The sequence below is a fragment of the Oncorhynchus keta genome, chromosome 20 (genome assembly GCF_023373465.1).
Source record: "Oncorhynchus keta strain PuntledgeMale-10-30-2019 chromosome 20, Oket_V2, whole genome shotgun sequence".
NCBI lineage: Eukaryota > Metazoa > Chordata > Actinopteri > Salmoniformes > Salmonidae > Oncorhynchus > Oncorhynchus keta.
The window spans coordinates 30,382,858-30,410,217 of record NC_068440.1 but is presented as its reverse complement, the minus strand read 5'-3'; the positions used below and the strand labels follow the sequence as shown (position 1 = coordinate 30,410,217).

At 41.9% G+C, this 27,360-nt stretch overlaps 4 protein-coding genes across 14 annotated transcripts in view; 2 read left to right on the top strand and 2 right to left on the bottom strand.

The window, feature by feature from the left end:
* The window catches only part of LOC118399078 (tissue factor pathway inhibitor 2-like), a 57,849-nt gene extending 39,521 nt beyond the window's left edge, over nucleotides 1–18,328 (bottom strand). Inside the window, exons 1-5 of one of the 3 annotated variants that reach the window (XM_052472625.1) lie at nucleotides 18,108–18,328; nucleotides 17,712–17,882; nucleotides 17,221–17,400; nucleotides 13,272–13,445; nucleotides 11,875–12,524 (exon numbers count right to left, since the gene is read on the bottom strand). In XM_052472625.1, the coding sequence (XP_052328585.1) occupies nucleotides 12,409–12,524; nucleotides 13,272–13,445; nucleotides 17,221–17,400; nucleotides 17,712–17,882; nucleotides 18,108–18,183 (717 nt within the window). In that variant the 5' untranslated portion in view covers nucleotides 18,184–18,328 and the 3' untranslated portion in view covers nucleotides 11,875–12,408. Of the gene's footprint in view, nucleotides 1–11,874; nucleotides 12,525–13,271; nucleotides 13,446–17,220; nucleotides 17,401–17,711; nucleotides 17,883–18,107 lie in introns of those variants that run through there. The other 2 variants (XM_052472627.1, XM_052472626.1) reach the window with 2 other exon arrangements.
* Nucleotides 1–25,823, top strand: part of LOC127909949 (guanine nucleotide-binding protein G(T) subunit gamma-T1-like) — a 126,802-nt gene extending 100,979 nt beyond the window's left edge. Inside the window, exons 1-3 of one of the 2 annotated variants that reach the window (XM_052472630.1) lie at nucleotides 24,467–24,570; nucleotides 24,882–24,983; nucleotides 25,374–25,823. In XM_052472630.1, the coding sequence (XP_052328590.1) occupies nucleotides 24,885–24,983; nucleotides 25,374–25,502 (228 nt within the window). In that variant the 5' untranslated portion in view covers nucleotides 24,467–24,570; nucleotides 24,882–24,884 and the 3' untranslated portion in view covers nucleotides 25,503–25,823. Of the gene's footprint in view, nucleotides 1–24,466; nucleotides 24,571–24,881; nucleotides 24,984–25,373 lie in introns of those variants that run through there. The other variant, XM_052472631.1, reaches the window with a different exon arrangement.
* LOC118399623 (BET1 homolog) overlaps nucleotides 1–27,360 on the bottom strand; it is a 137,890-nt gene that overhangs the window by 47,449 nt on the left and 63,081 nt on the right. The window lies entirely within an intron of this gene.
* The window catches only part of zgc:85777 (uncharacterized protein LOC405871 homolog), a 186,731-nt gene that overhangs the window by 99,603 nt on the left and 59,768 nt on the right, over nucleotides 1–27,360 (top strand). Inside the window, exon 1 of one of the 8 annotated variants that reach the window (XM_052472616.1) lies at nucleotides 26,326–26,523. The exons of the other annotated variants lie outside the window; for them this stretch is intronic. Within the exon in view, the coding sequence (XP_052328576.1) occupies nucleotides 26,341–26,523 (183 nt within the window). The 5' untranslated portion in view covers nucleotides 26,326–26,340. Of the gene's footprint in view, nucleotides 1–26,325; nucleotides 26,524–27,360 lie in introns of those variants that run through there. 8 annotated transcript variants of the gene reach the window in all.

Genomic DNA, 27,360 nt, shown 5'->3' with positions numbered 1-27,360 from the left:
CACTAGATGTTGGAACATTGCTGCGGGGACTTGATTCCATTCAGCTGCAAGAGCATTAGTGAGCTCGGGCACTGATGTTGGGCACTGATGTTGGGCGATTAGGCCTGACTCGCGGTCGGCGTTCCAATTCATCCCATGGGTGTTGAGGTCAGGGCTCTGTTCAGGCCCGTCAAGTTCTTCAACTACGATCTCAACAAACCATTTCTGTATGGACCTCGCTTTGTGCCTGTCATGCTGAAACAGGAAAGCGGCTTCCCCAAACTGTTGCCACAAAGTTGGAAGCACATCTAGAATGTCATTGTATGGTATAGAGTTAACATTTCCCTTCACTGGAATTAAGGGGCCTAGCCTGAACCATGAAAAACAGCCTCAGATCATTATTCCTCATCCACCAAACTTTACAGTTGGCACTATGCATTGGGGCAGGTAGCCTGGCAATCTGTCAAACCCAGATTAGGAGAAGCGTGATTCATCCCTCCAGAGAACACGTTTCCACTGCTCCAGAGTCCAATGGCGGCGAGCTTTACACCGCTCCAGCCGACGCTTGGCATTGCGCATGGTGATCTTAGGCTTGTGTGCGGCTGCTCGACCATGGAAACCCATTTAATGATGCTCCTGACGAACAGTTCTTATGCTGACATTGCCTCCAGAGGCAGTTTGGAACTCAGTAGTAAGTATTGCAACAGCAGTTAAAGTGGTCAGGGGAAGCTCTAGCAGGGCAGAAATTTGACAAACTGACTTGTTGGAAAGGTGGCATCCTATGACGATGCCACGTTACAAATCACTGAGCTCTTCAGTAAGGCCATTCTCCTGTCAATGTTTGTCTATGGAGATTGCATGGCGGTGTGCTTGACTTTATACACTTGTCAGCAACAGGTGTGGCTGAAGTAGCGAATCCACTAATTTGAAGGGGTGTCCACATACTTTTGTGCATATATTGTGTATATGTGATCATATACAAATGTAAGCAGGGTTTGAAATGTTTTAGTAAAATATTAAATATGTTTGGGCTTCTTGCTGTCAATTTGCAGTCTACAAAATATTTGTAATTATATTCTGGCACGCTGACCATCCCCTCAAGAAGAAATCTTCCCGCGGTTCAATCTATATTGAACAAACATATAAATGCAACATACAACAATTTCAACCATTTTACTGAGTTACAGTTCATATGAGGAAATCAGTCAATTGAAATACATTCATTAGGCCCTAATCTATGGATTTCACATGACTGAGCAAGTGCACAGCCATGGGTGTGTCTGAGAGGGCATAGGCCCACCCACTGGAGAGCCAGGCCCAGCCAATCAGAATGCGTTTTTCCCCACAAAAGGGCTTTATTACAGACAGACAGAAATACTTCTCAGTTTCATCAGCTGTCCGAGTGGCTGGTCTCAGATGATCCTGCAGGTGAAGAATCCAATGTGGAGGTCCTGGGCTTGCATGGCTACACGTGGTCTACGGTTGTGAGGCCGGTTAGGCGTACTGCCAAATTCTCTAAAATGATGTTGGAGGCAGCTTATGGTAGAGAAATTAACATTCAATTCTCTGGCAACAACTCTGGTGGAGATTCCTGCAGTCCTGCCAATTGCGTGTTCCCTCAAACCGTGAGACATCTGTGGCATCGTGTTGTTACAAAACTGCACATTTTAGTGGCCTTTTATTGTACCCAGCACAAGGTACACCTGTGTAATGATCATGCTGTTTAATCAGCTTCTTGATATGCCACACCGGGCAGGTGGAAGGATTATCTTGGCAAAGGAGAAATGCTCACTAAGAGGGATGTAAACAAACTTGCGCACAACATTTGTGATAAATACCCTTTTTGTGCATTTGGAACATTTCTGGGGTCTTTTATTTCGGCTCATGAAACACCGGACCAACACTTTACATGTTGCGTTTATAGTTTTGTTGAGTGTATTATAAGGACATGTGCAAATAAAGTATTAGCAAACTCAAAAGGAGTTTATTTAACCCACTGGTATATATGCTGTCCTTTCACTGATCAGATGATGCCATTCTTACAGTAGTAGTACACTAATCAACCACGGTTGCTACTACTAATTACAGTGACACCCAGTGGTGTGGCAAATGAAGACATTAGATGGTCTGCATCCCAAATGGCTCCCTATTAGTCCACTACTTTGGCCAGAGCCTGATGGGCCCTGGTTAAAAGTAGTGAACTATATAGGGAATAGGGTGCTATTTGAGACATATTATGATCTGGCATCTGGGGGTCAAAGGGCAGGTCTTAATGCCACTATGGGTCAGTTAAAAGATCTCTGTTTCATCACATCCACAGAACCTTGCTATATACAAATACTATGTATATGCAGATGGATAGTTTGATGATATTCATGTACGGTAAGTTCATAGCCAGTTGAGCTTCCATTTGAGTTAATACAGTTATGCAACGGTGCTGTTTTTTCACTGCAAAGAGTTGACTTTCAATACTAGTTAATTCCACAAACATTCTGGATATTCAGATTGATAATTTTGCTCAAGAAATTTAACCTAATTCAAGCATCTAATCAGAAACGAGTCCCTATTGTCGCACAAAATTCATGTGGCTTTCATGGTTTTTTAGAATGCGGCCGAGGTAATAGCTGTCATCGAATGAGCTCAGTGTTCATTTGTCGATTTTGCGCTTTTCTTTTTTGTCTTGTTTAAATACTTACGAGACGCCCGGTAACTGTCCATTGGAGGAGGCGCTGATGAGGTCATGCTGTCGATCATATGCAAGTACATGGACACCCTACCCAAGAAGTGATGTCACAGTGCCAGTATGGCTTTCACCTCAATCCAGAACATTGTTCCCATTCCTTCGCTTCTCTATAATGACTGGATAGGTGGAAGTGATACCTCTTAGTTTATGCCATATTGCTTACACCTATCCAGTCCATGAAGGGGAGTTCCAGAAGGAACAGAACCATTTTCTGGAATTTAATGAACACATCAGAATTGCAGTTTAAGATTTTAATTTGTTAATCAATTTAACCGCTGTGTTGCACTTACCTTATGAAAATGCATGTACTGTACTACAGGGCCAGTCAGGAATGTTTTTCAAATAGTGCCTCCATGATTTCGTTCCATTAATTTCTTTATGACAATTGAAAACTGCGGTCCTAGAGTAGTTGTGAATTTGTTTGTGTATTGTGGAGAGGATTTGTAATCAATGTCTAAGATCAAGTTTTTGTAGATAGTCTTAGGAATACAATGAATAATAGTATGTACCGTGGTGTAAAATAAATGAAGCTCTATATACCTCAATCTTTTGTGACTTCTTGAAAAACAATTGTTGAGAAAAGAATCAAACTCTCTGGAGCGTCAAATCCAAAACATCCATGTTTATTTACATATAAAACATTTGACATCAGTTAACGGGAGAACAGTGTGCAGTGGAGATGAACAGTCTCTGTAGATGGGACAGGAAATGTTTGAAGTGAGCGCACACCCTAATTTATTCCTCAAAACAAAAACAAGATGTTTGTTTATAGTGGAACTCTGTTGGACACTATTGATCAAATGTTAAATCAGTCTCACATTGGATCAAGCAACCTCTGACAGCGAACCCAATTCCAATCTTTTTTCACTAATCAACTCTGAAAAGCCAGATTTTTTGATGCAATAGATCACTCATCCTGTACATCAACTTGCATAACGATATGCATCATCGTTAAGGGACTCTGTACGAAAGTGTCACATTACAAACGTATGGCAGTGTCTACTCATTCCATCAGGGTTGTCTAAAATTAACAGACATTTTTTATTATTCTCTATTGCACATTGTCATTGATGATTTGGGGGGAGTCTTCTCAAACATTAAGCACATTCTTACAGTCTCATTGTCATCATCCTGGTCTTCTGATGCAGAGGTGCACGCATGGCACAGACTGGGAAAGGAAACACGAGGCAGGGAGGGAAAAGCCGGGGCCTCCTGTAACACATCACCTCAGTTTGATAAACCAGTAAAGGATGGTGAAGACCAAGAAGCAGAAGAACAGCATGTAGCACAGGAGCTTGGTCTGGCTTCCCCTGGAAAGCTGCTTCACTCTCCCTATGGTGGCCCCCAGCAAACCTCCCGTTGAGTCAAAGTCTGAGTCCTGTCAGTAGGGAAAATACAAAACAATTACATCCAGTGACATGTTTTGCCATCCTGATTTGAATTGCTCTGAAATGTGTAATAAGGTAAATCCATTTGAATTCAATCACTTTGACAGCACCCTTTATGAATCGAACGAACCCTTCCATACATATTTGTCCATTGTAGAAGTGCTCAGAAAGTGACTTTGGACCTGAGTGCCAAAACATTCAAGTGCTAACAGTGCTAAAAGTTATATTTTGCATAACATGAAACAGCCATGTCTTCTTCACTGGAAAATATAAATGGTTGAGAAACAGGGTTGTCAAACAATTTTTTACATTTCCTGAAAAAAAACGTTAGGGTCAGGGCTGGTCAGGGAGGCCATGGTTCCGCTGGACATGGTAACGCAGGGGGATCATAGGGAGCGGATCAGTTTCTTCCTTATCGATTCACCTGCGTTTCCAGTGGTGTTGGGGATTCCCTGGCTGGCTATTCACAATCCCCTCATTTCCTGGAGACACGGGGCTCTTCAGGGGTGGTCAGATGAGTGTTTAGGTAGGTGTATAGGAGTTTCCATCGGTGCCATGTCGGTGGAGAGTCCAGACCAGGTTTCCACTGTGCGCATTCCCTCAGAATATGCCAATTTGGCTATCGCTTTATGTTAAAAAAAAAGGCGACCAAATTACCACCCCATCGATGGGGAGATTGCGTGATAAACCTCCAGGAGAACGCTGCACTTCCCAGGAGTCACGTGTACCCATTGTCACAGGAGGAGACGTTGGCTATGGAGACATATGTCACGGAATCTCTGAGGCAGGAGTACATTCGGCCCTCCATGTCACCCGTCTCCTCGAGTTCTTTTTTGTGAAAAAAAAGGAGAGTGGAAAACCATGTTTAGTACCACATCGGGCCACTAAGAGTACCTCGTCATGCCGTATGGGTTAAAGAATGCTCCAGCCGTCTTTCAATCCTTTGTAGATGAGATTCTCAGGGACCTGCACGGGCAGGGTGTGGTGGTGTACATTGATGACATCCTGATCTATTCCGCCACACGCGCTGCGCATGTCTCCCTGGTGCGCAAGGTACTTGGACGACTGCTGGAGCATGACCTGTACGCCAAGGCTAAGAAATGTGTGTTCTCCAAACGAGCCGTTTCCTTCCTGGGTTATCGCATTTCCACCTTGGGGGTGGTGATGGAGTGTGACCGCGTTAATTAATGCCGTGTGTAATTGGCCGACTCCGACCACGGTAAAGGAGGTGCAGCAGTTTTTAGGGTTTGCCAATTACTACCGGAGGTTTATCCTGGGTTTTGGCCAAGGTGCAGCTCCTATTACCTCACTGCTGAAGGGGGAGCCGGTGCGTTTACGGTGGTCGGCCAAGGCGAGCGGAGCTTTCAACTGGTTGAAGGCGCTGTTTACTGACGCGCCCGTGTTGGCGCATCCGGACCCCTCGTTAGCGTTCATAGTGGAGGTGGATGCGTCCGAGGCTCCGCTGCTGCGATTTATTTTAGAAGAAGCTGGGTCCGGAGGAGCGGATCCATGATGTGGGGGACCGTTGTTAGCTATGGTAAAAGCCCTGAAGGTGCGGAGACACTGGCTTGAGGGGGCTAAGCACCCTTTCCTCATCTGGAGTGACCACCCCAATCTGGAGTATTGGAGTGGGGAGACTGAATCCTCGTCAAGCTAGGTGGGCCATGTTCTTTACCAGATTCAGATTCACGATCACTTATAGACCAGGTTCCCTCAACACTTTTTATTTTTTTATTTTTTTATTTCACCTTTATTTAACCAGGTAGGCTAGTTATGAACAAGTTCTCATTTGCAACTGCGACCTGGCCAAGATAAAGCATAGCAGTGTGAACAGACAACACAGAGTTACACTAAGGCGAAGCACTGCCCCGTCTCTATGACACTGAGGACCGGTCCATCGATCCTACTCCCATCCTTCCAGCTTCTAGGCTGGTGGCACCGGTGGTATGGGAGGTGGACGCGGACATCGAGCGGGTGTTGCGGTTGGAACCTGCGCCTTCACAGTGTCCTACCGGTCTCAGGTACGTCCCGCTTGGTGTCCGTGATCAATTGATTCGTTGGGCTCACACACTACCCTCTTTAGGTCATCCGGGGCTTGCGAGGACAGTGCGGGGTCTTAGGGGGAAATACTGGTGGCCCACCTTAGCCAAGGACGTGAGGCTCTATGTCTCCTCCTGTTCAGTGTGCGCCCAGAGTAAGGCTCCTAGCCACCTGCCTAGAGGGAAACTACAGCCCCTCCCGGTTCCACAACGGCCCTGGTCTCATCTGTCGGTGGACTTTATTACTGATCTTTCCCCGTCTCAGGGGAACACTACCATTCTGGTCATTGTGGATCGGTTCTCTATGTCCTGCCGTCTCCTCCCATTGCCTGGTCTCCCTACGGCCCTACAGACTGCGGAGGCTCTATTTACCCATGTTTACCCACGTTTACTCACGTTTACTCACGTCTTCCGGCGCTACGGGGTGCGTATCTGATCGAGGTCCCCTGTTCACGTCCCAAGATTGGAGGGAGTTTATGGAACGTCTGAGGGTCTCGGTCAGCCTGACCTCTGGTTATCACCCTGAGAGTAATGGGCAGGTAGAGAGAGTGAACCAGGAAGTGGGTAGGTTTCTGCGGTCATATTGCCAGGACCGGCCAGGAGAATGGGCGAGGTACGTCCCATGGGTGGAGTTGGTCCAGAACTCACTCCGTCACTCCGTCTCTCCTCCACGAACATGTCGCCATTCCAATGCGTGCTGGGCTACCAACCGGTTCTTGCTCCGTGGCATCAGAGTCAGACCGAAGCTCCTGCGGTGGAGGAGTGGGTGCAGTGCTCAAGGGAGACCTGGAGGGCAGTCCAGTGGATGGCAGAACAAGAGTGCTGAGGCCCCTGTGTTCGCACCAAGAAACAGGGTCTGGCTCTCGACCCGAAACCTGCCCCTCTGCCTGCCCTGCCAGAAGCTAGGGCCACAGTGTGTGGGGCCCTTTAAAGTCCTGAGGAGGATAAACGAGGTGTGTTATAGATTACAACTCCCCTCTTACTATCGCATTAACCCCTCGTTTCATGTGTCTCTCCTCAGGCCGGTGGTAGCTGGTCCCCTACAAGAAGGTGAGGTGCCGGAGGTCCCTCCACCCCCTCTGGACATCGAGAGGTCCCCGGCTTACACGGTACGAGCTATTCTGGACGCCGGGTGAGGGGCCTGCAGTACCTCGTGGACTGCGAGGGGTACGGTCTGAAGGAGAGGTGCTGGGTACCGGTGGGGGATATTTTGGATCCATCGCAACTAAGGGGTACTGTCACGAATCCTGCCGAAGATGGTGCCTCTTCCTGTTCGGGCGGCGCTCGGCGGTCGTCGTCGCCGGCCTACTAGCTGCCACCGGTCCCCTTTTCTGTTTCAGTTAGTTTTGTCTGATTAGTTTCACCTGTTTCGTGTTTGGGTTTTCTTTTGGGCTATTTAAACCCGGTAGGCCCACCGGCTTTTGCGCGGGCTTGTTTTTCTGTTCATGATGTGTGGATTATTGTGGATTCCGTTTTTCCGGACAGTTTCGTCCTGGTTGTTGGACTGGGTATTTATGCGCCCTTAAGTGTGGCGTGACCGTTACTCTGTTCTTGGAATAAAGATCCATGTTTTGAACTACCCTGATCTCTGCGCCTGACTCCTCCACCCACTACTCCTAGAAGCCTTTACAGTAATTTTGATTTTTCAGGGGGTGCTGCATTACCTTCAGCACCCCTTCTTCCCGCGGCTATTCCATACTTCTAGGGTGCTTTCTCACCAGCTTCTCAGGTTTACTGTTCATTTGAGCGATATGAAATGGAAGGGAGTTCCATGCAATAATGGCTCTATATAATACTGTACTCTTTCTTGACTTTGTTCTGGATTTGGGGACTGTGAAAAGACCCGTGGGGGCATGTCTGGTGGGGTAGGTTTGTTGGTCAGAGCTGTGTGTAAGTTAACAATGCAAACTATTTGCAATTTACAACACATTAATGTTTCTTATAAAAAGAAGAAGTGATGCAGTCAGTCTCTCCTCAACTCTTAGCCAAGAGAGACTGGCATGCATAGGATTTATATCAGTCCTCTGATTACAACGAAGAGCAAGACGTGCCGCTCTGTTCCCCGTAGCACTCTACCACACGACAATAATCAAGATAAGACAAGACTAGTTCATCTGACTATTACAGACCAGGGAGATATAGTTCATCCGACTATCAGAGACCAGGGAGATATAGTTCATATGACTATTAGAGACCAGGGAGATATAGTTCATCTGACTATCAGAGACCAGGGAGATATAGTTCATCTAACTATCAGAGACCAGGGAGATATAGTTCATCCGACTATCATAGACCAGTGAGATATAGTTTGTCTGACTATCAGAGACCAGGGAGATATAGTTCATCTGACTATTAGAGACCAGTGAGATATAGTTTGTCTGGCCATTAGAGACCAGGGAGATATGGTTTGTCTGGCCATTAGAGACCAGGGAGATATGGTTTGTCTGGCCATTAGAGACCAGGGAGATATGGTTTGTATGGCCATTAGAGACCAGGGAGATATGGTTTGTCTGGCCATTAGAGACCAGGGAGATATGGTTTGTCTGGCCATTAGAGACCAGGGAGATATGGTTTGTCTGGCCATTAAAGACCAGTGCGATATAGTTTGTCTGGCCATTAAAGACCAGTGCGATATAGTTTGTCTGGCCATTAAAGACCAGGGAGATATGGTTTGTCTGACTATTATTATTTATTTATTTAACCTTTATTTAACAAGGCACGTCAGTTAAGAACAAATTCTTATTTTCAATGACGGACTCGGAACAGTGGGTTAACTGCCTTGTTCAGGGGCAGAATGACAGATTTTTACCTTGTCAGCTTGGGGATTCGATCTTGCAACCTTTCGGTTACTAATCCAATGCTATAACCACTAGGCTACCTGAATGATGTAATTCAAGGGTAGGCAACTCTGTTCCTGGAGTGCCGCAGGTACTGCGGGATTTTATCCTAACTAGGCACCACACCTGACCAACTGAGCTAATTGATCATTTCAGTGACTGCCTGAATTCAACACACCTGGTCTTCCAGGTCAGTTAACTCAGAATGTATGAAGTGTCTGCGGCCCTCCAGGACCAGGGTTGATGTAGTTGCCTACATAGCAACACAAAGAATAAGAAAAGAAAGCAATGCATTGGAGATGTGTCAAAGTATTACAGATCATTCTTCTTTTTCATTTTTAGATGGTCATAAGATTCATATGGAGCATAATCTTTTCTGCACAAAATAAATATGTACATTTACTTAATCAAAATACAGTTTATTCTATCCCAAATGGCACCACATTCCTGATTTAGTGCACTGCTTTTTACCAGTGTCCTATGGGTCCTGGTCAAAAGTTGTGCACTATACACGGAATAGGGTTCCATTTGGAATGTCCATCCTATTTATTTTTCCCAAGGGCAGCTGTAAGGGGTGTAATGCTGCCACCAGGAGGCGCCTAAAGTTCTGTTACTCCAAGTTCTCCTCAAACTTTGGTTACTGCTCTGTGTCATCTTTGAGCTTCCAGCACGTTCAATTGTATTATTAAATGAATACATTATTATTAGGTATACTACATGCAATCGCTTTTATGAAAAAATATTTTTCTTACTAGCACTGACTGCTGATAAGTACTTTGAGGATAAATGTACTTGATACCATTGTGAAATGTTGTTGTCCCACCTTGCTATCTTAAGATGAACGCACTAATAAGAGCATCTGCTAAATTACTCAAATGTAAAAGTGTAAAATGTTTGATTTCTGTAGACTTCCAACTAATAAATATTATGGTGACTGAATATTGCCTTAGAACAACAGGCTTATGCAGCATATGAGGTAAAGGGTCTGATAACTCATGAAATGGACTGATTAGCACATGGGATCCATGGTTCTCTATGTAAAAGTAATTTAAATAAAACAGTGAATTACCAGTAAATTGCCTAACCCATTGTTCTGCCACTAATACAGTGGCCTGACTAGAAACTCATCGCACAGCTCGAGCACTACTCTGAGTTCGAACTCAGAGGTTTTTTTTGTAATAGAAAATAAATCACTAAGTCTATTACAGAAGGAACATTTTCACGGCATTTGCTGGTGGTTTTATCTAATATCTCATGACAAAGTGACAAAAAACAGGGATACATTTTTTTACGTGATTAAACTTAGGAACGGTCTTTTCTGAAATGCGTATTTATTTGTTGTTGACAAAATCGAGGAGTGGGAACTTCAAAGTAACAATTTACATACAACTATGGGAACATTTTCATTCCCCCTAAATCCTTCTTAATGTTTCCTCCATTTCTGGTCCATGGGTGTTCAATTGGATTGGAAGAATTGCGTCACTGTTCGCCTCCTTTCCAACGCTAGCATTCCGTCACCTCATCTAAGGACAGGGAGATAGATAGGTATATTTGGGACCCGATTCAGGAAACTGGGCATATGTGGCAAGTCACGACTTTACGTTAAAAAAAAATATTTTTTATCAAAATTAGTTATTTGGCAGAAATGCCTTCTAGAACATGTGCACTTCCATGTGCATTAATAACAAACTTGGATGCCATCTGTAAATACGAATAAAATTGTTAAATTACGAGCCGAATCCAGGTGGTGAGTCACATTTATGACATCCTCTCTGATACCACATCCTCGGTAATGGATGATTTACCCTGAAGTCCTAATAGAGTACCAGCCAGACATATTGCACGTTTACTATTTATATCCAAGCTGAATGGGCTGGCAGTTACCTATTGATGACTTCCATAAATATGTATAGCCTCCGAATCACAGAGCTACAGCTTTTCTTTAATGGGATGATTGAATAAGGGGGAAAAGCACAGGGCAGGTACAATGGTAGGGGTGAAAGAAAGGCTAAAAGGTTGTTTTATGAAACTCCACATGAGAAGATTTATTAAACTTTTGTCATGTCTTAGATGGTACAGAGCAACACTGAAAACAAGAAAAATATGCGTGTACTGATTCTGCTGCCCAAACTAATATTTACACATTAAATAAAAATGCATGAGCGTGAACAGAACACATTGTTACTTTTCTATTGAGTTGGTTTCTCAACAGAAACTTGCAAGTTAGGGTTCATGTCAAAACAACTAAATAGATCGGAAATGTCATGTTATTGTATATTGGGTGGGAATGTACCTGCAGTTGTGTCAGTATTCTGTATCACAGATTACATTGTTGTGTTGACTTTCCGATACTGTATATACAGACTCTGGTAAAGAGGTTAATGTAAATATAGTTTGTTGACTTCCTTCTAAGGCCAGCAAAGTAATGAATGTGCTGCCATAACTCTCTCCATCTATTAAGTGGGGCAGCAGGTACACTAGTTGTTAAGAGCATTGGGACAGTAACGAAAGGTCGCTGGTTCGAATCCCTGAGCCGAGCTGGTGAAAAATCAGAGCAAGGCACTTAACCCTAATTGTGCCTGTAAGTTGCTTTGGAAAAGAGCGTATGCAAAATGTAATGGTTACTACCCTGCTCTAGTCCGGCTGTTCTGAAGGGGCTGAAAATAACCCAGTCAAAGCAAGATAAGAGAAAGTTAAAGATTTAGGGTGGAAAGGAAGTGGGATAGGGAGAGAAACAGGTATCAAGCTCTTGGATGAGAAGGGGCATGGTGACAATGCCAGCATACATGAAAAAGAGGACACACATTCAGTTCTTATTCCTGTTTAGTAACAGGATTATATTTGAGGCAAAGTGGAATTTCAGGACAAATGGGAGAAAAGCAACTGAGTAGTGTACAGACAAAAATGTCTTGAGTTATTTTATTATATCCATTATGTCATGGTGTGAAAACTTAATATAAAGTTAAGCAAAGGTTTTTGTTAAAATGTACTATGTTGAAAACACAAAACAATACATAAATTATTTTGCTAATATTGCTTAACAATTTAAACAGCGCCTCAGTATAACTTCATCATAAATGGTGGAAAACAGTAAACTGTTAAAATATTTTTTTTAAATCTAAAATACATTTAAACAATTCTACAAAAATATATTTTTATATTGTATGATAGTTGCCATGGTAAATGTATACTACAATACAAACTGTCTTGAGAAACGTACTCAGCAAAATACTGCTGGTGTAGGTCGATTCACATTTGATTGATTGGTTTGCTATTTTCAACGATGCATCACAATGAACCATTACAGACAAGGCAGTGCAAGTAGCAAGTCAATTATGGTGCAGTAAAAAAATACAATTCAACATGTCAATGTTAGTTCAATTATAGTCAATTCATGTGACCCTTTGAATAAAATCACTGAATCAAATTGTTGACCATTTAATATTGTTATTAGGCTTTATTCTAATACGGTTTTTGGAAGTTGTTCTCATCATGCCTGCTCTTCTGCCTGTTTTTCTGCTTATCCATGGTTTCCCAGCTGAAACAAAGAAAATGACATATCATCATACAGGTCATTATTACATCCCATTAAGGTGCAGAACATTCCGTTTGCATGCTGGTGGGCAGGGAGACCCTCAGCTCTGCTAAAACCATCTAAAACTATTGAAAACTATGTGCAGATTAACCTAAACCACACATACCTGTCAGTTATAATACACTTTTATTTTACTCAAATATCCAATTAATGTGGCCAATATTGAGAGATTGAGATGTAATTCAGCTGTTTTTGGGCACTGTACTTCATCAAAAGCTGGCCGCGCTTAATCCCCAGTTAGAAAAGGACAAAGTCAAAAAGCATGTTACTTATAATGTGATCCAAAGTTAGCCAGTCCTCCAGTCACACAATGACCTCAAACACAACCTGTTACTCTGACACTAGCTGGCGCTAACGAAAAGGCCTGTAGCCATTACTGCAATTATGGGGAACATGCCAATGGTTGTTGAGCTGGCAGATGTAATAAGTCTATTGGTCATTATATTCAAAAACACCCCCTCCCTTCCTCCCAGTTATATCTTCAGATAAACAGAGAACACTGTGTGTGTGTGTGTGTGTGTGTGTGTGTGTGTGTGTGTGTGTGTGTGTGTGTGTGTGTGTGTGTGTGTGTGTGTGTGTGTGTGTGTGTGTGTGTGTGTGTGTGTGTGTGTGTGTGTGTGTGTGTGTGTGTGTGTGTGTGTGTGTGTGTGTGTGTGTGTGTGTGTGTGTGTGTGATGACCACTATCATACCTTTAGCACAGATGTCCATGCAGCTTTGTCTGGATATAAAGTTGTTGCTGCTTCCTCCACAACCTGAATAGATGAACTGCTCACACATCCTGGAGGCTGAGTTGTAGTAGTAGCGCGGTATAGATGCAGCACACCCTCCTTTATCCAGGGGATCCAGGCAGAGCACAGGAGTAGCTGTCAAGCACATAAAACAACTATAAGAACTCTGGGAGAGAGTAGGCTACTCTTCAGCTAACATTAACCAAGACGCTCATCTCTGGTAGTCTGTAACCTAGCCTGGGTGCCAGTCTGTTTGGTAATGTAACCTAGCCTGGGTGCCAGCCTGTTTGGTAATGTAACCTAGCCTGGGTGCCAGCCTGTTTGGTAATGTAACCTAGCCTGGGTGCCAGCCTGTTTGGTAATGTAACCTAGCCTGGGTGCCAGCCTGTTTCTGATCTGTCGCCAACTCCTTATGGAACTCTCATGCCAATCATGACAAGGAGTGGCCAGGAGTTGAACAGCTAAATAGACGGGTAACCAGGCTACATCTCTAGTTTCTTAATAACGTAAGTAGATATAAAATTGAAAGAGGATACTGGATGGAATCATTTCAGAATAATATTGTTATAGAAAAACAGGACAATAGGCAGAGAGTAGGCTACTCTTCAGCTTGCTTTGTCTCATTTTCGACCGAGAGGCTCATCCCCGGCTTCTGAACATAAACAGACGCACAACTGAGAGAAATGTATGGAATAATTTCAGGACAATGCCTGAGAGAAGGCACTCGTTGTCACGGTTCATGAATCCACTGCCTCTCTTTCTCTTTCTTTCTCTCTCTCTCTCTCTCTCTCTCTCTCTCTCTCTCTCCCGTGTTTGTGTGGGCGTGGTTCCCAATCTCGGCCTGATTGTCTGCGCCAGCTGGAACCACTTATCTTCCCTTTATATGTTCTGTAACCAGTGTTTCTTGTTGTCAGATCGTTGTTACTTCCCTGAGGTTGTGTCGTGTGTCTGTGCTCTTCTCTCGCCGCCCTTGTGTGGATTATCTGCTGTGCTCCTTCCTACCCATCCGGACACACTCCCCTGGATTTCTCAGCACGCTATCATTGGAAGATGCGCCCTAGTCCCTGGGTCGGATTCCGGCTGAGTACAGTCTGTCTGTCCTGTTGCTGTTGTAAACTGTATTCATTAAACCATCGTTGCTTGCATCTTGCATCCGCCTCTGTATTGTCACACTCGTATACTGTGTGACTCTTGAGTATAGTATTGATAGTAGAGACTGTTAGAGTGTCAGGATTGGTCCTTTTTTTACTGGTCCTTTCGTGATATCCAATCACAATCTCGTCTCATCACTGGAACTCCCCAACGGGCTCAGGAGAGGCGAAGGTCGAGTCATGCGTCCCCCGAAACATGACCCGCCCAACCTCGCTTCTTAACACTTAACCTGTAAGCCAGCCGCACCAATGTGTCGGAGGAAACACTGTTCAACTGACTACCGGAAGTCAGCCTGCTGGTGCCCAGCCCACCACAAGGAGTCGCTAGAGCGCGATGAACCTGGGATCGAACCTGGGATCGAATCCCAGGCTGTAGTGCCTTAGATTGCTGCGCCACTTGGGAGGCTGGTAATGGTCCTTCTATCTAGTTTGAGTATAGTATTGATTAGAGGTCGACCGATTCGTCGGAATGGCCGATTAATTAGGGCCGATTTCAAGTTTTCATAACAATCGGAAATCGGTATTTTTGGACACCGATATGGCCGATTAAAAAAAGAAAATTCTTAGACCTTTATTTAACTAGGCAAGTCAGTTAAGAACACATTCTTATTTTCAATGACGGCCTAGGAATGGTGGGTTAACTCCCTCGTTCAGGGGCAGAACGACAGATTTTCACCTTAACAGCTCAGGGGATTCGATCTTGCAACCTTACAGTTAACTAGTCCAACGCTCTAACCACCTGCCTCACGAGGAGCCTGCCTGATACGTGAATGCAATAAGCCAAGGTAAGGTGCTAGCTAACATTAAACGTATCTTATAAAAAACAATCAATCAATCATAATCACTAGTTAACTACAAATGGTTGATGATATAACTAGTTTATCTAGCGTGTCCTACGTTGCATATAATCGATGTGGTGCGTATCATTGCACCAATGTGTACCTAACCATGAACATCAATGCCTTTCTTAAAATCAATACAAAGAAGTATATATTTTTAAACTTGCATATTTAGCTAAAAGAAATCCAGGTTAGCAGGCAATATTAACCAGGTGAAATTCTGTCACTTCTCTTGGGTTCATTGCACGCAGAGTCAGTGTACATTCAACAGTTTGGGCCGCCTAATTTGCCAGAATTATACGTAATTATGACATAACATTGAAGGTTGTGCAATGTAACAGGAACATTTAGACTAATGGATGCCACCCCTTAGATAAAATACGGAACGGTTCCGTATTTCACTGAAAGAATAAACTTTTTGTTTTCGAGATGATAGTTTCCGTATTCGACCATATTAATGACCTAAGGCTCGTATTTCTGTGTGTTATTATGTTATAACTAAGTCTATGATTTGATAGAGCAGTCTGACTGAGCAGCAGCAGGCTCGTAAGCATTCATTCAAACAGCACTTTTGTGCGTTTTGCCAGCAGCTCTTCGTTGTGCGTCAAGCATTGCGCTGTTTATGACTTCAAGCCTATCAAGTGTGCGCGCTAATAGCGTGTCAAACTTCACCCGCTCTGAGACTTGGAGTGGTTGTTCCCCTTGCTCTGCATGGGTGACCCTGCTTCGAGGGTGGCTGTTGTCGTTATGTTCCTGGTTCGAGCCCAGGGAGGAGCGAGAAGAGGGATGGAAGCTATACTGTTACACTGGCAATACTAAAGTGCCTATAAGAACATCCAATAGTCAAAGGTAAATTAAATACAAATGGTATAGAGAGAAATAGTCCTATAATTCCTATAATAACTACAGCCTAAAACTTCTTACCTGGGAATATTGAAGACTCGTGTTAAAATGAACCACCAGCTTTCATATGTTCTCATGTTCTGACCAAGGAACTTAAACATTAGCTTTCTTACATAGCACATATTGCACTTTTACTTTCTTCTCCAACACTTTGTTTTTGCATTATTTAAACCAAATTGAACATGTTTCATAATTTATTTGAGGCTAAATTGATTTTATTGATGTATTATATTAATTAAGTTCAAATAAGTGTTCATTCAGTATTGTTGTAATTGTCATTATTACAAATAAAATATATATATTTTTAAATCGGCCAATTAATCGGAATCTGCTTTTTTGGTCCTCCAATAATCGGTATCGGTATTGAAAAATCATAATTGGTTGACGTCTAGTATTGATCCGTGGAGGCTGCTGAGGGGAGGACAGCTCATAATAATGGCTGGAATGGAGCAAATGGAATGGCATCAAACACGTGTTCAATGTATTTGGTACCATTCCACCTATTCCGCTCCAGACATTACCACGAGCCCGTCCTCCCCAATTAAGGTGCAACCTGGTATTGATAGAGGAGACCGTTAGTGTTGGTCCTCATTTCCTGATTACTCATCAACTATTGCATGTCATCATGGCCAGAATTTTGATGAGGATGTGGCTGTTTGCAATCAAATTGCCAAATTTCATGAAAAAGCTTCCTCTAATCTTGTTTCTACATCATTCCAAAGTAATACAGCGTTAATAACACAATAGAGTGAACACAGTGGAGTCTCATGAAAAGTAGAATCTGGATCTATTTTGTAATTTAAAAAAAAGTTACCTTAATTTAACAAGACAAGTCAGTTAAGAACAATTCTTATTTACAATGATGGCCTACTCCGTTCAAGCCCAGACGACCCTGGGCCAATTGTGCACCGCCCTATAAGCCCATTCTCAACACTGGATGTGGAAATATTTTCCCTATTGTGCTTCACGGCTAATCGAAAACAGTCAGACTGTTGACCTTGACTATTGTCCACATACTTTTGTGTGGTCTGCAGTACTCCATGCAAGACAACTGGTCCTGAAAGCGGTTGTCGTTGCCCTGACAGCCTCCGTAGACGAACTGCTCACACTGCATGGTGATCATGTTGAAGAAGTAGCTCAAGAAATTGGCCCGACAGGGACCCACCTCTTTCTGGAACCTGCAGATCTGGGGGATCTCTGGTGGGGTGGAGAAGGTGAAAAGAAACACATTCTTATAGGAACTATTGAAAAATGAAATGGGTCTCATTGTATCGTCTTTTATCCTGAATTGGTTTGGATTTCAATTTCAAAACCCCAAAACTTTTCTAAAGTGCTGTCGGCTATATGTTCATACAATTCATGACTTAGAATTGTTTTGATGACATAAAATAAATGGCCTATAGTCTAAATAAAAAAATAAAACTGAACTTGATGAATATTTAAATGCAAAGAAAAACTACCGAGAATACCACACAAAAACAGACTTGTATAAACAAATAAAAACGTACTTGGTATTCTAAAACATGCTTTCTGACACGCCAGAAAACTCATGAAGTTGTTTGCATTCCCTTGGCACCCTCCATAGACAAACTCTTCGCATTGTTGAGTGATAGTATTGTAGTAGTAACGTTGGATATCTCCTCTGCAAGGTCCCTCATCTACTTGAAGTAGACACACCTCTGAAATTAGCAGAAACACACAACATCAACATTATTGCTGGCTGCAAAATTAGGTCAAGGAATCTCTGAAGTACTGATTCATGTCGACAACAACTTTATCACTACTGAAAAGTCATGAGCCAACGCCCATCGATTGATTATGATTGCAAAATATTTTGGCGTCGAGAAAAACGAATAAAATATTAATGTGGGGTATTAAAAATACATAAAATCATTTTTCTTTACCTTGTTTCGGTGAAAATGCAACAACGTAACAAAAAGAGCATGAAAGGATCAGAAAAATCAATGAACTGAGCTCCATTGTTGTAGATTTTCCCCAAGTTCAATTCTCCTAACTCTTCTAACTTTTCGCACCATCAGTACAGTCATTTATACTCTTGTAAACGCTCTCCCAAACGGCACGAGGGGCGGGCTATAATGGCTCATTTCCATACAAACCCGAAGTAGGAACGACCTGATTAATGTTCTGATCTGCATCATAGACAACGTCACGTTCATACACTGTTGAACTAATAACGCAATATGTCAAACGTCCTTCATCGCGCGCAATAGATACGGTCCAAACATTGATGTGGAAAGAGACGACAATAAATGTAGGCTCGTCTGGGAATTAAACTACTATGGGAGTATCATGAGAAGAAGGATTTGTTAACATATTTATGACCATGTGTCATAATATATGACAATGTTAATTATTGTTTTTTTCTTCTACTTTATTTAACTTGTCAAGTCAGTTAAGAACGAATTCTTATTTACAATGACGGCCCACCCCGGTCAAACCGCTGGGATGGGCCAATTGTGCGCTGCCCTATGGAACAGCCCAATCACAGCCAGATATGATTCAGGCTGGATTCGAACCTGGGACTATAGTGACGCCTCTTGCACTGAGATGCAGTGCCTTAGACCGTTGCACCACTCACTTTCAAAAGTGGTTTCCAGTAATGAATTATAACAAATGATTAGATCTAGAATTTGAGAGTTTATTTATTAATGTGGGCGACACGTTCTATTCGGTTCATGTTTAAGCCCTAAATCTAATTCAGATGAATGAAATTGATTTACAGTATGTGTGTGAATAGTCCACATACTCACTACAAAATATTGCCTTGTCTCTAAGGAAGTGATACAGTATATAACATTAACACATTGAGCTTATGTCATTCTTTATTGTGTCATCGTCCCCATCACATCTGGATGTTTCCCAATACAAAAAAACAATCACAACTCTGGGCATCCATGCAGGATCTGCCTTGGTGAACTTTATTAGCTTTTCTCTTTACATCAATAGAAATGTAAACCGGTGGGAACTCTAAAAGGTATGTAGATACATGTTTCAAAAAGGACCAACTCAGTGGCCTTGTAGTTAGTGTCCACCCTGAGATCGGACGACTGTACAAATATGGCCCAATTCCTCTCAAGCTGCCTCAACGCTATGAGCCAAGGCTTGTGCAAGGCTACTTAGCTTTCAACAAGGAGAGTGGAGTGAGAAAATGTCATATGAGCTGCTTTATAATGTGTCCTATTTCTGTCCTAACCGACAACTGGTTCCCTGGATGCATAAAAACAACAACACTCTCCCCCTCATTGAGATTTTGTCCTTTGATAGACCCCTACTAAATGTCCATGAATTATAATCCACCAGTGGAGGCTGCTGAGGGGAGGACGGCTCATAATAATGGCTGGAATGGAGTAAATGGAATGGTATCAAACACGTCAAAGATGTGGTTTCCATGTGGTTGATTTACATTTACATTTAAGTCATTTAGCAGACGCTCTTATCCAGAGTGACTTACAAATTAGTGCATTCACCTATGACATCCAGTGGAACAGCCACTTTACAATAGTGCATCTAAATCTTTTTAGGGGGGGGGGGGTGAGAAGGATTACTTACCCTATCCTAGGTATTCCTTGAAGAGGTGGGGTTTCAGGTGTCTCCGGAAGGTGGTGATTGACTCCGCTGTCCTGGCGTCGTGAGGGAGTTTGTTCCACCATTGGGGGGCCAGAGCAGCGAACAGTTTTGATAACAGTTGATAACACTCCATTGACTCCATTTCATACATTATTATGAGCTGGCCTCTCCTCAGCAGCCTCCACTGTAATCCACATAATAATTCAAATACATTGTTGCTGCAATATTCTTTTCCTGCTGTAGCAAACTGTCTTAAGTTAAGATCCTACATCTGTACCTGACCTGTATTTGATAGAATATTGAATAAGAGTCTTGGTCAAAGAAGAAAGGCCTATTTCCTAATACATATCAATTACATAAGTAGAGAACTATATCCCATAATGACAAAGCAAAAACAGTATTTTTTAAACATTTTTGCAAATGTATTAAAAATGAAGAAAAATGTGCTTATTTACATAAGTATTCAGACCCTTTGCTATGAGACTCGAAATTGAGCTCAGATGCATCCTATTTCCATTGATCATCCTTGAGATTTTTCTATAACTTGATTGGAGTCCACCTGTGGTAAATTAAATTGATTGGACATGATTTGCAAAGGCCCGCCCCTGTCTATATAAGGCCCCACAGTTGATAGTGCACGTCAGAGCAAAGACCAAACCATAAGGTCGAAGGAATTGTCCGTAGAGCTCAGAGACAGGATTGTGTCAAGGCACCATTGAAGGTCCACAAGATCACAGTGGCCTCCATCATTCTTAAATGGAAGAAGTTTAGAACCACCAAGACTCTTACTAGAGCTGGCCGCCTAGGCCAAACTGAGCAACCGGGGGAGAAGGGCCCTTGTCAGGGAGGTGACCAAGAACCTGGTGGTCACTTTGACAGAGCTCCAGTGTGCCTCTGTGGAAATGGGAGAACCTTTCAGAAGGACAACCATCTCTGCAGCATTCCACCAATCAGGCCTTTATGATAGAGTGGCCAGACAGAAGCCACTCTACAGCAAAAGGCACATGCCAGCCTGCTTGAAGTTTGCCAAAAGGCACCTAAAGGACTCTCAGACCATGAGAAACAAGATTCTCTGGTCTGATGAAACCAAAATTGATCACCTTGCCTGAATTCCAAGCGGCATATCTGGAGGACATGGCACCATCCCTATGGTGAAGCATGGCGGTGGCGTCATCATGCTGTGATGATGTTTTTTAGCGGCAGGGACTTGGAGACTAGTCAGGATCGAGGGATAGATGAAAGTAGCAAAATACAGAGATCATTGATGAAAACCTTCTCCAGAGCGCTTAGGACCTCAGACTGGGGCAAAGGTTCACCTTTCAACACCACAACGACCCTAAGCACACAGCCAAGACAACGCAGGAGTGGCTTCGGGACAAGTCTTTGAATGTCCTTGAGTGGTCCAGCCAGAGCCCGGACTTGAACCCGATCGAATGTCTCTAGAGAGTAGAGCTCGACCGATTAATTGGCATGGCCGATTAATTAGGGCCGATTTCAAGTTTCATAACAATCGGTAATCGGCAGATTACATAGATTATTTTTTTAAATTATTGTTATTATTATTTATTTTTATTTTCTACTGTGTTATTGACTTGTTTATTGTTTACTCCATGTGTAACTCTGTGTTGCTGTCTGTTCACACTGCTATGCTTTATCTTGGCCTGGTCACAGTTGTAAATGAGAACTTGTTCTCAACTAGCCTACCTGTTTAAATAAAGGTGAAATAAAATAAATAAAAAACTCCACGAGGAGACTGCATGACAGACAGAAGCCACTCTTGTTACACGAGTGCAGCAAGGAACCAAGGTAAGTTGCTAGCTAGCATTAAACTTATCTTATAAAAAACAATGAATCTTAATATAATCACTAGTTAACTACACATGGTTTATGATATTACTAGTTTAACTGGCTTGTCCTTCATTGCATATAATCATTGTGGTGCCTGTTAATTTATCATCGAATCACAGCCTACTTTGCCAAACGGGTGATGATTTAACAAAGCACATCCGCGAAAAAAGCACTGTCGTTGCACCAACGTACCTAACCATAAACATCAATGCCTTTCTTATTAAAATCAATACACAAGTATATTTTTTAAACCTGCATATTTAGTTAAAATAAATTCATGTTAGCAGGCAGTATTAACTAGGGAAATTGTGTCACTTCTCTTGCGTTTTGTGCAAGCAGCAGGGTATATGCAGCAGTTTGGGACACCTGTCTCGTTGCGAACTGTGTGAAGACCATTTCTTCCTAACAAAGACCGTAATTAATTTGCCAGAATTTTACATAATTATGACATAACATTGAAGGTTGTGCAATGTAACAGTAATATTTAGACTTCGGGATGCCACCCGTTCGATAAAATACAGACCGGTTCTGTATTTCACTCAAAGAATAAACGTTTTGTTTCGAAATTAAAGGTTCCGGATTTGACAATATTAATGACCCAAAACTTGTATTTCTGTGTGTTATTATATTATAATTAAGTCTATGATTTGATATTTGATAGAGCAGTCTGACTAAGCGGTGGTAGGCAGCAGCAGGCTTGTAAGCATTCATTCAAACAGCACTTTCCTGCATTTGCCAGCAGCTCTTCGCAATGCTTGAAGCACCGCGCTGTTTATGACTTCAAGCCTATCAACTCCCGAGATTAGGTTGGCAATACTATAGTGCCTATAAGAACATCCAATAGTCAAAGGTAAATTAAATACAAATGGTAAAGAGAGAAATAGTCCTATAATTCCTATAATGACTACAACCTAAAACTTCTTAACTGGGAATATTGAAGACTCATGTTAAAAGGAACCACCAGCTTTCATATGTTCTCATGTTCTGACCAAGGAACTTAAAACGTTAGCTTTTTTACATGGCACATATTGCACTTTCACTTTCTTCTCCAACACTGTGTTTTTGCATTATTTAAACCAAATTGAACATGTTTCATTATATATTATTATTATTATTATATTCATTATATTAAGTTTTTAAAAAAGTGTTCATTCATTATTGTTGTAATTGTCATTATTACAAATGTATATAAAAAAATCGGCCGATTAATCGGTAACGGCTATTTCTGGTCCTCCAATAATCGGTATCGGTGTTGGAAAATCATAATCGGTTGACCTCTACTGGAGAGCCCTGAAAATAGCTGTGCAGCAACTCTCCCCATCTAACCTTACAGAGCTTGAAAGGATCTGCAGAGAAGAATGGGAGAAACTCCCCAAGTACCGGTGTGGCAAGCTTGTAGTGTCAAACCCAAGAAGACTCGAGGCTGTAATCGCCGAAATATCTCATCCTAATAGTTATATATTTCTTAATTCCATTCTTTCACTTTTAGATTTGTTTGTATTGTTGTGAATTGTTAGACACTACTGCACTGTTGGAGCTAGGAACACAAGCACTTCGCTACATCCGCAATAACATCTGCTATGTGTGAATGCGACTAATTCAATTCGAGTTGATGTAATAACATAAAAAATATCATGCACATAAAATCTTCATAATTCATAAAGGTCATGTTAACTGACTGATATTAATACATAGAACAAAACATATATGATCTCATAAGCCTGTGTTAACCTCCAAAACCCATTTCTCCCCCCCATTAATTTAATTTTTTTTAGGACTACAAGCTGGCAAGCCCCATACTCCCACACATTTTTTTCTGTCTGCATTTTCCCTCTGCACTGACATGTAACCTTGCTACATCTAAAAGCCATAGAAAATGTAGGCTAATACATCCATAGGCTTGTCACGCCCTGGTCTAAGTATTTTGTGTTTTTCTTCATGTATTGGGTCAGGCCAGGGTGTGGCATGGAGTTTTTGTATTGTGGTGTGTTTTGTCTTGGGGTTTTGGTGTGTATGATTTTGGGATTGTAGCTAGTGGGGTTATCTAGCAAAGTCTATGGCTGTCTGGAGTGGTTCTCAATCAGAGGCAGGTGCTTATCGTTGTCTCTGATTGGGAACCATATTTAGGCAGCCATATTCTTTGAGTTTGTCGTGGGTGATTGTCCTGAGTGTCTTGATGGCCTTGTGCTGTGTTAGTTGACACAAGTATAGGCTGTTTTTGGTTTTCACCACGTTTGTGTTTATTCGTGTTTACGTTGTTTAAATAAACATGGATCGCAATCGACACGCTGCAGTTTGGTCCGACTCTCCTTCACCATATGAAAACCGTGACAAGGCTACACATCTCTACACATGATGGTTCCATGTGGCTCAGTTGGTAGCACTTACAATGCCAGGGTTGTGGGTTCGATTCCCATGGGGGCTCAGTATCAAAGTTGTATGAACTCACTACTGTAAATTGCTCTGGATAATAGTATCTGATCAAATGTCTAAAATGGATCCATCTGTTGTATCTTTCCTTAGTCTATGCTTTTTTTTATCTGCACTGAAAACTCAGATTAGCCTTCTTGTCATGCTAACCTGAACGGCCGTGTCATTCCCCTTGACCTATATCTGCATTGAAACAGTGAAGAGAATCACATGCAAAATATTGTTGGTATCCACATACTGTTCATATTCTTCCACTCTCATCGCAATTCTTAGACATCATAACAACACAACAGCCATGTGGATTAAAAAAAGAGACTCATAACAGACACCTGGAGAGTGGCCCTATGGCCTCTACTATGATGCTGCAGTGTTGGATTAAAGGGCATAGTTTTAATCAGATTAGGATGTTTATGCAGATTACTTTATAACCCGGATTGAGGGAGAGGAGAGAGATTTCTCTGGCAGTATTCAGAGGTGGAAGACAGTTACCCGTAAAACGCAGTAAGTCATTTTTTCTGGTATTTTTTCCAATTAATATAAATATTTGATAAATTGATGTCATTACATTAATTAATCTAGCAAGCATAGGGAATGGATCATCTGAGTGTAGTATTGGGGGCAATTTTTATAAAATAAAATAATATCCACAACCCTAATCAACAAAATAACAAAAGATACGCAACCTAATGCATACAATGATGATTGTCATGGTTCTACGAGACACATTCTAAAATAGTTTTTGTGAGTGTGGCTCTTCTTTAAGAATATGTTTACCTTCCCTTCGGCAACAATGTATTTCTATTCTTTGACAGACAATGCCGGGGGTGATAAATATGGACGAGTTGACAGACGTGGATAAGGCTAAAATGGAAAGAGACCAAAAGAAGATTGAAGTCAAGCTTGAGAGATGGATGGTAAATTTGACACCTTACTTTGATACTTTTTCCAATTGTAAAAGTAATATCTATGTAATAATAATAAGTGGGATAGTAATACATTTGTACTGTATTTTAAACATGGATAAAAGCCATGAAATGTTCCAAAGTGGAATGGATTGGTCATCAAAAGAGACTGTAATGATAGGTAACCTAGCGGTCAGGAGACAGTAACTGAAAAGTCGCTGTTCATGTAGTTGGCTCGGGATTCAAACCAATCTGTCCATGTGCCCTTGAGCAAAGCATATAAACATAATTGCTCCAGTAAGTCGCTCTGGATAAGAGCGTCTTCCAACTGACTAAAATGTAAATGCATGCTTGATATTACAGTTGTGTGTGTTACATGTTAACCATTCTTTTGTATGACAGACGTCTAAGTGCTGTACTGAGTTTATGGAGGCAGTTCAGGCCGGTGTAGAAGAGGACACTCTGGTCAAAGGCATCGCAGAAGACAAGAACCCATTCAAGGAGTTGAAAGGTGGATGTGTCGTCTGCTGAAGAGGACAGGAGTCAGAACAGACAGTGGAGCTTTTCTTTCACTGATTAGACCCTCTCTAGTGCCCAAGGACATGCCCCCTTCCTAGGAAACATAGCTGGATCACCAATAGCTAACCGAGAGGATATGGTAAAAAGAAAAAACAGATGTAAATAAATCTAAATCTCATGAAACCATGTAAATGAATCCTTCTAGATTGTGATCCCTCCTTGGAGTGATGCAGGAAATAAGGGTTAAGGGTTGTTTTTGGAATGATTGTCAGGGGTTTGTTGGATGGTTTATATTGTCAGTAAAGAGCTTGTCTCCCATGAGACTGTCTATAGTCTGAGTGTGCACCATCTGTTTCATTATTGGACAAAACCACAGTAATTAAATGAGCTTGTTTACAACTACAAGTCACCCGAATGTTGTGTGAAAGACAGAGTACTTTTACAGGCTTATAGACACATGCTTATAGACACAAGATGGTATTGACAAATCTGCCATCAATGGGGAAAAAAGTAGTTATGAAAGTAAGGAACATGTATGTTATGGGTAGCTCACCTGAACATCATGAAATCCCCCTTTCTAGCCTATAGCTTTCTACTTTGTCTGACATGACCTACTACTGCATTTATGCCGCGTTGAAAACAACTGGGTACTCGAAAGAAATACGAAATCACATCATGACGTCAGTGATCTTCAGGTCGGAAAGACGGATCTCTAGAAAAAGGCCCGCACAGAAATCGGAGATTTCGGAGTTCCCAATTGTTTTGAACGTAGCAATAGCCTGTGACACTACTAGTTGCGCATGTGCAGCTCATTGACGCACACACAAAATAAACTGTTACTTACACAGAAATGGCTCAGCGACTGAATTTGGTAGTAAGCCGTCATTTCTCTAAATTAACCTCGCTAAACAGTACAAGGAAGCTGGCTGAAAATGTGTCATCTAAACCCAAAACGGCCAGTGGTTCAGAGATAACGGCTGATCATTTACTCTACACACCAGAGCATTTTGCGTTGAAGGAATCTCTTAAAAAGGTATGCAAGACTGGTAGCCAGTTAGTTAGCGTATCATTACAACAATGAACCACATAATAATACAATCATGATTCAATTTCACACAAAGTTAATAATAATATAGCTTTCGTGGATGTGAATATTGGTGGTATAACTTGCAAATGATAATCGCACTTTAAGGACCATGAAAGTAGGTGAGAGGTCACTAGCAGAAAGGCTAACTCAACACAAACGACTCTTTTTTTTCTATTCGTATTTGAATAAAGTTTCAGTTCTATCCTACGACAATATTTCGCAATATTACAAGCACCACAACCTGAACAAAACAGAAAAAGCTGTATTAGTTGGATACAGCCTTGTGGGAGAAAAAAACAAACATCCACTGACTCACGTGACGTTTGACTGAATTTGACATAGATACAGTACTTTGTTATTGTAGTTATAAAACGAATCTGATTGATATATACATACCACTTATAGACAACCAAATATTAATGTTATTTATGAAATATTGCACGACAATTGTAGCCCTCGTTATGGTTGAAACATTTTGCTGCGTGGTTGAAACAAACATCTCTGTGTTTCTGTCACGATCAGCGACAGTGAATTTTTTCGTTAATCAATATTTCAATGTCATTCATTCAACCTGCCAAACATCAAGCACATGTCGTATTCATACACAATTGTCCCAATGCATTTATAACTGGAATTTTGTCAAATTAATCTACCTCTGATTTTTGCCTGTTGTTTAATCCCTGAGTAGAATCTGCTTCATAAACCTGTACTTGAATATTCATCAGGCTTATTGAAGGCAACCCTGGTCCTGGAGTGCTACAGGTATATCAGGTGTTTTGAGTT